At 51.9% G+C, this 15,000-nt stretch overlaps 2 protein-coding genes across 4 annotated transcripts in view; both read left to right on the forward strand.

Annotated features, from left to right (window-relative positions):
• LOC135112792 (protein jagged-2-like) overlaps nucleotides 1–8,360 on the forward strand; it is a 96,119-nt gene extending 87,759 nt beyond the window's left edge. The window contains exons 8-18 of one of the 2 annotated variants that reach the window (XM_064027607.1): nucleotides 822–935; nucleotides 1,326–1,532; nucleotides 1,720–1,847; nucleotides 2,341–2,491; nucleotides 3,045–3,287; nucleotides 3,790–3,903; nucleotides 4,752–4,979; nucleotides 5,087–5,634; nucleotides 5,748–6,083; nucleotides 6,207–6,354; nucleotides 6,778–8,360. In XM_064027607.1, the coding sequence (XP_063883677.1) occupies nucleotides 822–935; nucleotides 1,326–1,532; nucleotides 1,720–1,847; nucleotides 2,341–2,491; nucleotides 3,045–3,287; nucleotides 3,790–3,903; nucleotides 4,752–4,979; nucleotides 5,087–5,634; nucleotides 5,748–6,083; nucleotides 6,207–6,354; nucleotides 6,778–7,358 (2,798 nt within the window). In that variant the 3' untranslated portion in view covers nucleotides 7,359–8,360. The remainder of the gene's footprint in view (nucleotides 1–821; nucleotides 936–1,325; nucleotides 1,533–1,719; nucleotides 1,848–2,340; nucleotides 2,492–3,044; nucleotides 3,288–3,789; nucleotides 3,904–4,751; nucleotides 4,980–5,086; nucleotides 5,635–5,747; nucleotides 6,084–6,206; nucleotides 6,355–6,777) is intronic. The other variant, XM_064027608.1, reaches the window with a different exon arrangement.
• A 587-nt stretch (nucleotides 8,361–8,947) lies between these two features.
• Nucleotides 8,948–15,000, forward strand: part of LOC135112793 (zinc finger and BTB domain-containing protein 41-like) — a 95,109-nt gene continuing 89,056 nt past the window's right edge. For both annotated transcript variants that reach the window (XM_064027612.1, XM_064027611.1), the window contains exon 1: nucleotides 8,948–9,197. The gene's annotated coding sequence lies outside the window, so the exon portion shown is untranslated. The remainder of the gene's footprint in view (nucleotides 9,198–15,000) is intronic.

Consider the following 15,000-nt stretch of genomic DNA (forward strand, 5'->3'; position numbering starts at 1 on the left):
GGACCCGCCGCCTGATGGATGACCGCGCCACCATGAATATTTCGTAGCGCTGAGTGGCAAAGTGGCGGCGAGGCGCGGCGCTCAATAGCAGGTCACTGGGACGGCCGCCGGTGTCCTCGCGTCCCAAGGGCCCTGAGGGAGGCATTGTTCGACCAGGAGGGGGAGGAAGGGAGCAGAGGAGACTTATGGGTAATTTGCCTCCAGTTTGTCCTTGTATCCCGCGGCGCTATTCTGTTTGTTCATGTGTGTGTCCTTGTCCGCGAGAGTGGCGGGGTGGACACGTGCCGGCCAATATGGAACTGTGAGTAGAGGAGCGAGGCAGATGATTGGCCCTTGTTATGAAGGCTATGGCGTCACTGTCTGGGGAGGAAGGAAAAGAAACCGAAATGGAAAGAAAGGAGAGATAAAGAGAAAGGAGATATAAAGAGAGACGACAGAGAAAATGAAGAATGTTTAGTTGATCGTGATGATGATGAGGAGAAGGAACAGATATGAGAGGATAGATAAAGATAAAGATGAGTGGGAGAGGTGGAGGTGTTTGTGTGTGTGTGAGGGAGAGCCTTGTGAGCTCTCCCCCATACACTCACGATGAGTGTATGGAACCCGAAATGATGAGACGGTGGCAGGACATGTCTTGGTGAGGGCGAGAGGAGCTCTCACGCCACGCCTCCTGTGTGTGTGTGTGTGTGTGTGTGTGTGTGTGTGTGTGTGTGTGTGTGTGTGTGTGTGTGTGTGTGTGTGTGTGTGTGTGTGTGTGTGTTGGTGGTTTGTTTGACCTCAGCGAGTCTCACCCCTAACCCCTTGACCTCTTTCCCCGGCAGACGTGGACGAGTGTGCCTCCAGCCCCTGCGAGCACGGCGGCACCTGCGTCGATATGGTCAACGGCTTCAGTTGCAACTGCACGCAGGGTTGGGAGGGCAACACCTGCCAGTTCGGTGAGTGTTGTCCAGCGGCGCCCCTGCCCCCTCGCCCCTCTTCACCCTGCCATGTTCGGTTATTGTAAAGGATTTATCTCTGAATTATTTTTATTTGGAGTGTTAGTGTGGACGTCCTGTCGGTGCCTCTCCTCTGTTTATTTTTCTTCTTATTCTTCGCTTCCTTTATGTCTTTTTACATCTCCTTTCACCTTTGTCCATTTCTTTCTTCGCTCAGGCTTTGCCCCTCGTCAACTTCACTATCTTCTCTCCGTCCATCATTTTTTCCCATAATTACTGATATAATCTTTATCTTATATTCTTCCTTTCTCCTTATCTTCTCTCTTCTCTCTCTCCTCGTCCTCATCCTCCTCCCCTGCCGGAGTGTGAGCCTCACCTCTGCCTCCCCAGACTCAGACGAGTGCCAGGGGCGGCCATGCATCAACGCCGTGTCCTGCGTCAACCTTGAGGGGGATTACCAGTGCCGCTGCCGCAAGGGATGGGAGGGGAAGAACTGCAACATCAACCTCAACGATTGCCAGGGTCAGTGTCTGCACGGCGCCACCTGCATAGACCTGGTGGACGACTACCACTGCGCCTGCGACCAGGGGTACACAGGTGGGTGTCTGGCGGCCCACTGACGCGTCTCCTGCATGATTCATTGCCACTCACTGCCTTGTTTTCCTTCCATCACATTCGTGGGGAATAGATGGATCGCTTACCTTACTTTACGCTCGTGTACTGTGTGTGTGTGTGTGTGTGTGTGTGTGTGTCAAGCCTCACGTGTGTTTGTCTCACCCACCAGGCCGCCACTGTGAGACGGAGCTGGACGAGTGTAGCAGCGCGCCTTGCCACAACGGCGGGGAGTGCGTGGACAAGCTGGCCGGCTACCGCTGTATCTGTCCAGTCGGGTACTCTGGCCACCAGTGTGAGGTAGGTCTACACTCTCTGCTCCTCGCCTTTGCTACCCACGCATGCCTTTAATATGTGTAGCTCTTCATTTTTTTTTTTCTAAGCCTGTCTTTCTTCCATCCCTCACCTATTCCTTCTTGACCTCCCGCCATTGGTATTTCTCAGCCATCATGTACTTCGAAAACATCAGACTTCCCAATTTCTTTCCCTCATTCTTTTTCATCCTTTTCTCCTATTCCCTTCCCTTTTCTCCTTTTCTTCCTCCATCCACCTCTTCTACCTAAGATTCTTCCTATTCATTTTTCCTTTTCCTTTGCCCCTTTTTCTTCCTCACCTTCATCATGAGCCACACGTAAGAGCATAAAGGAGAGGGCAATGAGGTCCCTCCCTGCACAACATTCTGTGCTAGCCTTCACTTTGCCTCTTTGCCTGTAAATACTGAAGTGTGTTTCTTGCGTGTGGGTTCTTCGGCTCGTGGGTTCTTGAGCGGCAACGTTGTTTTGCTTCTCACCAGATCGACATCGACTTGTGTAACCCGAACCCCTGTGACAACGGGGCGCCGTGCATCAACACGCGCTCCGACTACTACTGTCACTGTCCCGAAGGCTGGGCCGGGAAGAACTGCTCCTCTCCCCGCCCCGCCTGCACCACGCCTCCCTGCCAAGGTGAGTGTGCTCCCCCCACCCCCTTCTTGTCTCTTATCTTGGTGTTATGCTTTCTTATTTTCCTCTCCTTCATAAAGATCGGCAGGAGTTTGTCTTATTATCTCTGTTTCTTTATATGTCGGTCTGTTCTCTCTCTCTCTCTCTCTCTCTCTCTCTCTCTCTCTCTCTCTCTCTCTCTCTCTCTCTCTCTCTCTCTCTCTCTCTCTCTCTCTCTCTCTCTCTCTCTCTCTCTCTCTCTCTCTCTCTCTCTCTCGCAGGATTCATCTTATTCATAAAATTAAGTCATCAGCTGTGATTATGTAAATATTATCATACATTTTCACTTGAGGAAAAATCTTATTTACAAGATTTTTTTTCTTGTCCTCGTGTTTACCTTCCCCTCTTGTCGTCCTGCCATTGTCCGTCAATGTGTTCTGTCGCCTCATAATCCTCTGTGCGTGCATTTGTGTGTGTGTGTGTGTGTGTGTGTGTGTGTGTGTGTGTGTGTGTGTGTGTGTGTGTGTGTGTGTGTGTGTGTGTGTGTGTGTGTGTGTGTTTACTCGCGGTGAGTTAGACTGGAGGAGATCCAGCCTAATGCAAGTACTGTGGCTGTCTGTGGTGTGTCCCTCCCGCCCCTCACCGTCGCCCCCCCTCACAGTGGTCGACAGCTGCACGGTGCCGGAGCCCCAGGAGTCAGGGTCAGTGCTTCTTGTGCCCTCCAACATCTGCGGGAGACACGGTCGCTGCGTCAGCTACGCCGAGGGGGCCTTCTCGTGTGTGTGTGACCCGGGCTTCAGCGGCCAGTACTGCCACATCAGTGAGTGTCTCTAGCATCCTGTGTGTTAAGGCGTGGGGCAGGACGTGTGTGGGAGATGAAGTAGTGCAGGTTTGGGGTTGTATATTGCGATTCACTCAGTTCAGAATACAGAGAACAGATCTTTGAATAGGTTATCTGTTTGTATATTTACTGTTACTAGTAGACTATGTGAGTGTTGAAGACAGGATGGAACAGAACGAGGTGTGAAACAACAGACTGTCTTTAGGATTGTAACAGTGAATTTTCATTGGTAAAGGTAGAGAACCAAACTATTTTTTCACATCCTGGAAAGTGTTGTGTATATCGGATTAAGCGGTGAACGTTGCCACACACACACACACACACACACACACACACACACACACACACACACACACACACACACACACACACACACACACACACACACACACACACACACACACACACACACACACACACACACACACACACACACACACACACACGTATACTAACATTTCCTCTTTTCCCTCTCCTCTAGACGTGAACGACTGCGAGTCTTCGCCGTGCATGAACGGAGGAACGTGTGTTGACCTGGTGAACGGCTTCCAGTGCGTGTGCGACCCGGGCTGGGAAGGTCCCTACTGCAATATTGGTGAGTCTTTTTCTATGATGGGCGGTGCGGGGGGGCAGGTGTCGAGGGCTGGTGAGGCGGGGGTGGAACCTGCCTGGCTGGGGGCGTGAAGGGACGGAGAGGGGCGCAGCTAACGAGGCCGCCGCCCTCATTGGTATGCGCTGTTCATGTTTTCATGTTTGTGTAACAATGGCGCCTTGTTGCCGCCGCTCAGCAGAGGCAATTAGAGGATCTCACGGCGCGAGGCTCCCCGGCGCACCGCCCCATCCGGCTACCCCTCCTCAGCTCCACCCTTGCCTCACCTGTCCGGCGTGACCAGCGCTCCTCCCCCTCCCCCCCTCGTCAGTCTGCCTTCATGATGCAATGCCCCCCTGGCTCACCCCCCCACCCCCTTTCGCCTTTCACTCTTTTCACCGCCACTGATGGATATCACCACAGAGGGAAAGTTTTATTACATGTATCACGAACTCAGGCCATTTAATTAGCACAGCATAAATTGTCTTTTCCTAACTCTGGGGGTCCCGCGGCCCACCTGCTGTGGCGTATTGCTTCAGACAGACGCGCGGAATCTTTTCCATCTCGTCCTCAACACGGGCGAGGGAAATCACGGAAAAACCTCCTTTTTTTTTATAAATTCATATAATGTTGTTCACGTTAGACAAGCGACGTTGTTGGTTTTCTTTCCACGCACTGTGGTTCAGTAGAGTGCGATCGTAAAACTTTCTGCCTCAATTGTTGTGTTACCAAGCCGCTGGGTCATCTCAGGATGTGCTGGGTACCCGTACTGCTATAAGCGTCTGTTCAGACACTTCGCGCCCGTCCCAGTCCTTCTCCACGGCACTAACTGTGTTGTGCTGTGTCCCCGCCAGACGTGGACGAGTGTGCTGACCGTCCGTGTCGCAACAACGCATCCTGCAGGGACGGCGACAGGGACTTCACGTGCGTGTGCGAGGACGGGTGGAAGGGCCGCACGTGTTCCTCCACCACCTCCCACTGTGACCCCAGCACCTGCCAGAACGGCGGCACCTGCACCGACCTGGGTGACGGCTTCGTCTGCCACTGTCTCCCCGGCTGGAGGGGCAGCATCTGTCAAATCCGTGAGTAGCTTCCCGCCAGCCTTTCGTTCTGGTTTAATGGTATTTTGACTAGTTTGTCGACAAGGGACTCGTGGACAGGTGTGCATGTACTTGGCTTTGTCCTACAGCCGAGCATCGAGCGTGTGACTCAGCGCCTTGCCAGAACGGTGCCACTTGCGTCAACACCGGCGACGGCTTCACCTGCCTGTGTCCTGACGGCTGGGACGGCGTCACGTGCATCAACAATATCAACGACTGCACGCCGCACCCGTGCTACAATGGTGGGCTCTGCGTGGACGGCGTGAACTGGCGCGTGTGTGAATGTGTGTCGGGTTTCACAGGACCGGATTGTCGCGTCAACATCAACGAGTGTGCCTCCTCCCCGTGCGCGTTCGGCAGCACGTGCATTGATGGAGTTGCAAACTTCACATGCTTGTGTCCGCCGGGACGCACCGGGAGCCGCTGTGAACTCGTGGAGGCAAACAGCACCTCCATCCAAGCCTCAAAAGCCTGCAAATGGGGCGGCGACCTGCGTCCCCACGGGGCAGTGTGGCGGCATCAGTGTAACTCTTGCCACTGCAGCCATGGGGTCGCCTCCTGCTCTGACGTGTGGTGCGGCCCCGAGAATTGCCTCCGCTCCCGTGACCCAGACCACTACCCGTGTCAGCTTCATGAGGTGAGTCGCTCTTTCTTTATTTCCTACTGACGTCTTTTGTTGTTCTGTGTCTTCAATAATTAATTCCACTTTATTATACCGTGAAGGTGATCCCCCCGATGGTCTTGTTCAAGGTGTGCGTGCCAGGGCCGCTGCACTGGTGCCTGGCTCCTCCCTGCGAGCCGTGGGGGGAGTGCCGCCTGCTGAGTGAGGAGGGACAGCACGTTGCCCCCAGGGTCAACCCAGGCCCCAAGGACTGTGTGCCCAACCATGCCACGCTCAACAACGGTTGTGCCAGACTCACACTCATACTGGACCGCGCCAGGCTGCCGCAGGGCTCCCGCGTGCAGATGGTGTGCCAGGGCCTGCGGGCGGCCTGGGCTGATCGCCACGCCCACACCTCCACGCCAGCACCCATTATCCTGTGTGGCCTTTTGGTGGGAACAAACGACACGATAGAAGTCACGCTGGTAAGTATACTACAGAAACTTACTATGGCCTCAAAATCAGTATTACTATCATAAATGTTGGCGAGACCCTTGAGTGTGTGGCGGCGTGCCGCTAAACGTGTGATGTCTTGTCTCCACTCACAGTCGTACACGGACGAGGTACAGCGCGGAGACGTGACCATGGCGGCCAAGACCCTCGGAGAGCTAGTTAGCAGGAAGCTCACACCGGCCTCCGCCCTGGCCGCCGCCGTGGAGGTCAAGGTGGAGACGACGGTAGTGAGCGGAGAACCCGGTGAGTGTTGTGAGGCTTTACCGTGTGAGGTGTTTGTCACGTCGTGCTGTATCTCAGTAACGAACCATGGCATATCTTTTTCATTGGATGTAGGACAAGATAAACAAGAACTGGTTCACAAGCGCAGGTGAGGATGAGCAGATCTAGCTCAGTAACAACGTAGTACATGCGCAGATATGAGAGTTTCGAGAGGTTAGATAAATTCATGGATGAGGATGGCAGATGGTAAATTTTAAGCGCTCAGGTCTTGACCATTTTCCTTTTTTTTTTATTTCATTATGTTCTTATGTCTGTTCTCATGTCTTATGTCTGTTTTGTCTAGACATCTTGCTGCCCGTCTGTCTGTCTGTTTGTGTATCTCTATTCCGTCACCACGTTAACTAACGAGTCATTTAATGAAAATCATTTTCTTCCCCGATCCAGCTGGCGTGGCTAATGGAGTGCTGGCGGCAGTGACGGTGGTGTTGGTGGTCCTGGTGGTGCTGGTGGTGGCGGCGCTGGGCTACTGGCAGTGCCGGCGACGACACCTGCAGGCGCACCACCGCAACGCCTTCCCGTCCCACTCGTCGAGGCACAAGCTGGCGGAAGACTCCCACGCCGAGAAGTCCAACAATGAGAACGAGGAGAAGCTGTGGCGGTACCACAACCCCCTGAAGACCACCACCTTCAGCGTGGGTCCCACTGACGGTGGAGAGCCGTCCTGCTCCAGGATGAGTCCTCAGGGGCCTGGTGATCCCCGCGTGGCGCCTCTTGGCTCCCCGTGTGGCCTGATGCCGGTCCCGAAGGGCATGTTGGCCACACCCGAGACCACCGACCTGAGTGACTGTGACTCCCCGACACACGGGCTGCCGGCGGCCATCCGCAAGGTACAGAACGCTGACGTGGAGCGGAACATGACGCCGCACGACCCTGCCTGCAAGAGCCTGCAAAAGGAGATCAACCTTAAGGCCATTAGCCCTCGGTCGCCGGAGCCTGACACCATTACCACCGAGATGGTGGTATAGCAGCCGCCGCGGCAGCCTAACCTTTGTGTTCACGGGGGAGGCCGCTCCTGTCCTCCCTTGACCTACTCCCGTCCATTGATGACCCGGTGACCGCGTACTTCCCTCCGCCCGGTGACGTCACACAGCTTGGTGCGCCGCAGGACACTAGTGGTGTAGTGCGACAGAAGCTTATTTTTCTACGAGAGGTGAGGAGAGCGGCCGCCCGGCCCGTGTCGCTCGCTGTATTTTCTTAGAGCCGGACGCGAGGAGCCCAGGCGCCCCGCGGAGCCTCATGTACAGCCTCCAAGTGCTTTTTGTAGATAAAAAGTGGCCGTGTTCATAACTTAGAGCAGTAGCAGGACACTACAGTGGAAGGTCGTGATCTCTATAGTTTATTTTCTCTCGTAATAACTTCGCATTTTCTTCTGCAAAGCAGTAGAGCGTGACGTCACTGACCCCTGAAGTGGTCATATCGCCGGCTGACTGGCTAGGTGGCAGGCTGACAGGCTGGCTGGTCGGCCGTGGCGTCAGTAGGCTGCCCCGCTGACTGGCTGACCAGCTGGCCCGGCGCCCGCCACGCCGCCTGTACAATACTCAGCCTGGCCGGGTGCCACTCACTACCTGATACTGATGTAGAGAGCTGTGATATTTTTGTACATTTGTATTCAGTGTTGTGCAATGTATATATGTAAGTATTTATTGGTGTTTCCGACCAGTGCTGCGCCTCCCGATGCCGCGGACTGGCGGCAGCGGTCCTGAACTGTTGAAGGGGCGGGGAGCACCATACAAGGGGGAGCTGCTCCCACCACCAGGGGCTGGGTGGCCCCACTAACCGGGCTGTGATAATTGGATCACCGTGGGGCGTCAACCCCTCAAGCCATCCTCTGCCTTAAGAGTCAGTAAGATTTGTACCCGCGTCGCTATACACACGAGCCCTGAACAGATGTACTATTTTAGTATTGGGGCGCGGCAGCACGACTTGCCAGGGAACACCGCGAAAAGACAATAAAAGTTTACCTGAAATAATTGTATTTCATTACCTGAGTGAAGAAATTGTCCTGTTAACCATTCCACTGGAGACCAGGAATGTAATGGGTGGACTGTGTGGGGGCGTGTGGTAAGTATGTGAAGGATGAAGGACTGGTACAGTAGGGTGTGCAGGGTGTGGCGGGGGGTGACAGCACAGGGAACCCAGCGTAGGGAGGGCACCCAGGGAGCAAGGGAAGCGGGGGACTCACATCTACGAGAATCGCTCTTCCATTTTCTTGCTGCGCATTCTGCCACGCGCCGGGAATAGCTTGTGGGCACTGAAGTGTGGTCACGGCTGTCTTTATGTCATATCAGTGACTCATATATTAAATACTTGAGTGAAGACGACAGTAATGGACATTTTCAGAGATAGAAGGACAAAAATGTCAGCGTCCAGTTCCCATAAACATGAACAGGCGTACCAACCGCTAACAAGTTTCCTTTGATCCAAACATAATTTATTTGCAAAATTTTTGACTTCACTTGCATTGCATTAAGAGTTACGGGTAAGTGCACATTTTTTTTTGCATAATCAGGATCGTAAGTCTCGTGGTAATCACGTGAGATGTGTGTGCACTAATCCGAAGTGTTGGCTGCCCCAAGACAGTCTGGGGTGAGCCAGTGTTGTGACCCGGCGGTAAACACTCAAATTTCGCACATTTTACGCTGCCACGGACTTCCAACCGATCTGACAACAAGCATGAAGGCGCACTAAGCACGGGTGCATCACGACGTTAGCGAGAAAAGGTGGGAACACGCAACGTTGAGCGAAAATCTTCAGTATTCTCCCACGGCAGAAGGAGTGGAGCTCAACGCCGCCCGGCAGCTGAGGTGAGTCAGGAGTCGAAGCGCTTCTTGAGGCGCTTGCAGGACACTCGTGCATAATTTAATAATACAGCCTTGTGTAAACCTTCGCAATCCCACGTTTTATTTCATTGAGTGTTTGCGCAGAGGTCGTGGGCGAGGAGATAAAGTAACCCCCACCCCCCCTCTGCACACCCGGCCTGAAGGGTGCCGTGGGGGGGGAGATGGAAGGCTTTGCGACGTAAGAACTTGGTCGTGAGTCGAGGCTGTACCGGGTTAAGCTTCTCCGACCTGCGTGGACTTAGCCTCCTGACCTCACACTGCCCACGACTGTACTTTATGCCGTGATGGTCTGCCTCCCCGCCGCCGCCCGCCTCCCATGCACCCAGGGACAAACTCGGTGTTTAATTGGATTACATTATTGACGGAGGAACGCTGGGAAGGGAGAGATGGATTTGCTACCGCCCGCTGGCTCTGGTATAACGAATTACATGTCCACTTCAACGTAATTATATTACGCTTTATGATGAGAATTATACTCTGCTTTGTGATGAAGTAGAAGAAAATAAAAAAAAAATATTCGTAATGAGTCAAGCCTAGAAAAGGAACAAGTGTTTTTAGAAGACAGCTATTAAATCTCCGTGAATTTTTTCTATGTGTCAGGGAGAGCAGCCAAGGAAGCGACACAGTGCCGCTCCCAAAAACATCAGGAGTAGAGGAATTTAAAGAGAGCTTGATAACAGTCATTTCTCTAGAGGAGAGGAGATAATGAGAGGAAATACTTTTAATTCCACCTTGCTGTGAGAGCAATACCAGTGAAGCGTACTCCAGAGTCAGCAGCTTGTGGCGGATGAAAAAAAAAAAAAAACTGGCGGAGATGGCTCAGAGCGACTCACTTCGTGGAAGCTAGTTAAGCAAGAGACGAGATGTAAAGTTTCCAGTTGAAATTATTTAATAGAAGACAGACCGCGGATATTCAACGTAGAAGAGGGGAACAGTTGAATGTCATTGAAGCAGAGGGATAATTATCTGAAAGACTGTGTCGAGTCAGTAGGTGGAGGAATTGGGTTTTTTGAGGCACTGAACGATATTGAGTGTGCTCTGCGTTCTGTGCCTTTCCAGCGTGAGTTGTTTAGTTCACGAAGAGAAGGGCTGGTTCTGATGACTGAAACCGGGAGAACCACGCGGCTGCCGCACAGACACAATCATGGCAGCGGCACATTGTTAGCCATGCAAACGGTTTATTTGATGCTGTGTGATCTGATAGCTTAAAGTTTGTAATGTCATGCCTCCGTCTTTCCTCACGGGCGAGTCGGGCAGGGAGTAGCACGATGGGGCGGAACAGGGCAGAGAGGGCGAGCCAAAGATCAAAAGGGAGAGGAAAGGCGAGGCAGGGGTGCAGGGGAAGGAGAGAGGAGGGCGGGATGGCTTACGGTTGCTGTTAGGTTCTACTGCATATCATTAGCATTCATAATAATAAATAGAATTCACACACACACACACACACACACACACACACACATTGACCGTGACAAAAGATGAAGATGTTGATCTCATCTGATTAATTACGAGAAAGTAGTTCCTTTCAACGATCGCATAATTAAACCCTTGTTACTTATTTAAAATTTTAGTGACGCCAGCAACACTACGTACAGTGACGCCATGCAGTCACACGCTCGATTCACGAAGCCCCGAGCGGATCGAATCGCAATTGAAACTTTTCAAAGAATTCAATCCACACTAAACTAACACATCCAGCTTTGTGCTTCACCCTTCTGCAAGTGTTCACTTTGATCAGGAACATAAATGCCGGTAATAATATGTGATGGTGATGGTGATGATAATCATAAGTTTAGCGGTCAGCAAGGAAATACGAGTCCTACACACGTTCAGTTGTTGATATTAATGTGCACGTCCTGAACGTTTGCTTAATTCCTCGCTGATCAATGGATGTGTTCAGTGCGGGGAGAGTGTGATGAATGGGTTGGATGCCTCGTGAGGGGGAGGAGCCCCGGGGGCCAGGTCAACTCCCTGCCTAGAGGCGGACGAGAATTAATTACCTTCCCACTGAATGGCTGGATATTAATTTATGATAAATTGACATCACAATAAAGGCCTGAGTGACCCTTAATTGGGGAGACGATAACCAACCCGCGCCCAAGACCCCACCTGCCCCTGGTGGCGGAGGATGGGCGGCGGGCGGAGCCCATAGCACAGAGGGAAGACAGACCTAGCCTTTCACAGGAGCCTGAGCGCCGCTGCGGGGACGAGCATGTCTGTGGTCGAGCCTATTATGTGTAAATAATGTCCGGCCTAAGATGGCGAGTGATAAAGAGGCAATCAAGGCCATAATTAGTTTAGTGGCCCGAGGCGGGACGGACCGCCCGACTCTCACGGCCGCCGCTGCACTGATGGGATGCGGATTAATCATGTGTATCGCGAGGATACGGACAACGCCCGCGGCCTGCAAGGCCTGGGAAGGCGCCGCCGGGGAGGATTGTTGCTCCTTTGGACAGGGAAAGATGCTCGGCCCTGACGACCTCGCCTGCATCTCGCGGCCACTCGCCACTCCTTGGTGACGGGACAGTGGAGATGACGTTACTGTGCCTTTAATTGCACAGTCACATTATAATATACTGATCGTTAACAATTAATACTTCAAACAATACAAGGTGACGAATTGTTTGGCCGCAGCTCAGAAGTACTGTTATGCTACGAAACACAAAAGCTGTGAGGCCGACGAGACTCACACCAGTGTTGTGCCCGCGAGGCTGAGAAGAAACATGACAACAGATTCCAGGCTTCTCTTCCTGGATCCTTTAGGCGGCGTGTCAAAACAAGGTAAAGTCAGGGAGTATCGTGGGAAGAGGATGGAAAGGATCATGTTACAAAACTGGCGAGTGGTGGAGGGAGCACAATGCGGGATTATGCCGAGTCAGGCACAGGCATTCGTAAGATGCATAGACAACAAAAGGTGAGAGGACGTGAAGCGCGGCTCACAAATATACTTTATTCACCTTTATTTCCTCGAGGATTCCTTTCTTAGTCTGTAACTTGTATCGTCGAAAAGATTTGTTAGGCGCAGAGCAGGAGAGTTGGATGTTTCTGAGGTATGGATTTCCAGGGAGCAATCAGTGGTTAAAATGGAACAAACGAACGCTATGGTTTAGAAAAAGACGAAGGGGTTACCAGTGTGCCGGTGTGGCGGTGGAGTAAGGTAGGCGGCGGACGGCAGGCAGGCAGGTAGGTAGGTGGAACAAAGACTCTGATAAAAGGAGTTTTTGGGGTGGGATGTGAGCGGTGAGTGGAGGTGGCAGGGAGGGCCAAACATCAGGAGATAGTGGTGCTGTACGGTGTTGAAGCCTTGACGTCTGTCTTGTGAAGAGTAACTGACGTGGGAAGATGCAGATGTCGACGCTGCTTGCTGCTACCGACATCACATGTTTCCGTCACTTATCTTATCAGTGATGGATGATTTGCAAAGGAACATGACAGTGGTGAGATGGAGTCTTGGCGTAGTGGGGCGGGACCAGGCGGAGTGGGGTAAGGAGAGGCGGGATGGGACGGGTGGGGGCAGGCGGGGCAGCGAGGAGTTGGGCGGGAAGTGTGAAGGCTGCTACGAGTGTCAAACTGATCTGTCAACTGTATGTGCTTGAGGCAACACAGCACTGTCACTCACACACCAAGGGACGTTTGTGTTATGCCCGACACTGTTACGGAGGCGATGGATGTGTGTGTGTGTGTGTGTGTGTGTGTGTGTGTGTGTGTGTGTGTGTGTGTGTGTGTGTGTGTGTATGGTGTGTGTGTGTGTGTGTGCCTACTTAAGTTGTGAGAGTGTACAGCAGGCGACAAGGAAGACACATTCAGCTCTTCACTGGCATTAAAATGTTTCTTTTCCATTACCACCGTGTGAGTGATTTCTTCCTGCATCGTCTCACCTCGCCATCCTGATGCTGCTTTTTCGACTTCGCCTTCCAAATTCAGGCCTTTTTACTGACTACGAAATTACATCAGTTATCGTTGTAGATCAACACTAGGCGGTAATCATTTCTCATTCATTCTTGCGCTTATCCACTCACTACTCTTTATATCTCCCAGTGAAGCTCAACTATTTCCTGAGCCACTCCACGCCGTCACAGGCTTCGCACGTTGCCCACACAGCTGACGGAGGCTGAAAAAATACTTAAGTTGAAACCGAGAAAAAAATTGCGGCCTTGTATGTAATTTTTGATGAGGGTAAATTGCATTATAATATTTTTTTCCCTGCGAGGTAAGTGGTGGCGGGCGGTCAAGGTCCCGGCGTGGGTTGTGGGGCCCTACTGCAGCACCCTGAGAGAGTGAGAGAGAGAGAGAGAGAGAGAGAGAGAGAGAGAGAGAGAGAGAGAGAGACAGAGAGACAGAGAGAGAGAGAGAGAGAGAGAGAGAGAGAGAGAGAGAATTGTTAGATATATGTATATTTAGTTTAAGTATTCCATATATATATATACCAACTAATATACATTATGTGTTAGGGATTAAGATTGTACTGAAAATGAATTTACTGAATGTTTAGAGAGAGAGAGAGAGAGAGAGAGAGAGAGAGAGAGAGAGAGAGAGAGAGAGAGAGAGAGAGAGAGAGAGAGAGAGAGTGAGAGAGAGAGAGAGAGAGAGAGAGAGAGAGAGAGAGAGAGAGAGAGAGAGAGAGAGAGAGAGAGAGAAAGAGAACCTTATATGTGTGTGTGTGTGTGTGTGTGTGTGTGTGTGTGTGTGTGTATGTAACAGATCCAAAACAAACACACGCACAAACACATGAGCAGACAAACACAGACAAGACACACACACACAGAGAAACAGAGACAGAAACAGAAAGAATAAAAAAAAAAAGAAAAAGAGAAACGGCCTCCCATCACCACCACCTCATCACCATACATCACACGTCCCCGCGCTGGCCACCGACTTGGCTAAACGTAAATTACTTCCACATCTTGGGGCGATACGGAAGCCAGTCGGGCGTGGCGTGCGTCTGGGCTTATCTGATCTGTGTCTTATGTGCGATGGGGGACGTGGGCAGGGCGGGGCAGGGGAGCCGGGGGTGGAGGAAAGAGGGAGGGCTGTGGGAAGGTGCAGGAAGAGAAGAAAATAAGGTAGGTTGGAGTTAGGGAGCGGAAAGATTGAGAGGAGGAGGAAGAGGAGGTGGAGGAAGGAAAATAATATAGGGAAGGAAAGGGTTATTAGGATTCTTGTGTGGGTTTTAAGTCTGCCTATCTGTCTGTCTGTCCATCTGTTTGTTCGCTTGTCTTTCTGTCTGTTCGTCTGTCTGTCTGAAAAATAACAGAGGAAAGGGTTATTAGAATTTTGGGGTTGGTTTGAAGTCTCTCTCTCTCTCTCTCTCTCTCTCTCTCTCTCTCTCTCTCTCTCTCTCTCTCTCTCTCTCTCTCTCTCTCTCTCTCTCTCGGTAGTGAACACCTTAATGAAGAGAGTGAGGTAATGAAGGGGTGGCTGCCACTTACCTGTGATCTACCTGCCTCTCTCTCCCTCCTGCATATGATTACTAGCTTGCCACCTGCCCCCTACCCCCGCTCTCTCTCTCTCTCTCTCTCTCTCTCTCTCTCTCTCTCTCTCTCTCTCTCTCTCTCTCTCTCTCTCTCTCTCTCTCTCTCTCAACCCTTTATGTTATCAAATTAACTTGGATGTAGGTGTGGGGGAGTGTGCGTGCGTGTGTGTGCGTGCTTATGTTGTGTATGCGTGTGCGTGGAAACCCAAAAAAGGCAGACAGCGGGTCACGTTTGTGGTTAAATAGATAAATCGAAGAAAATCAAATAAATTATCACCTTAATCTGACTCCGCAGCG

This window comes from Scylla paramamosain, chromosome 24 (assembly GCF_035594125.1).
Source record: "Scylla paramamosain isolate STU-SP2022 chromosome 24, ASM3559412v1, whole genome shotgun sequence".
Classification (NCBI taxonomy): Eukaryota; Metazoa; Arthropoda; class Malacostraca; order Decapoda; family Portunidae; genus Scylla; species Scylla paramamosain.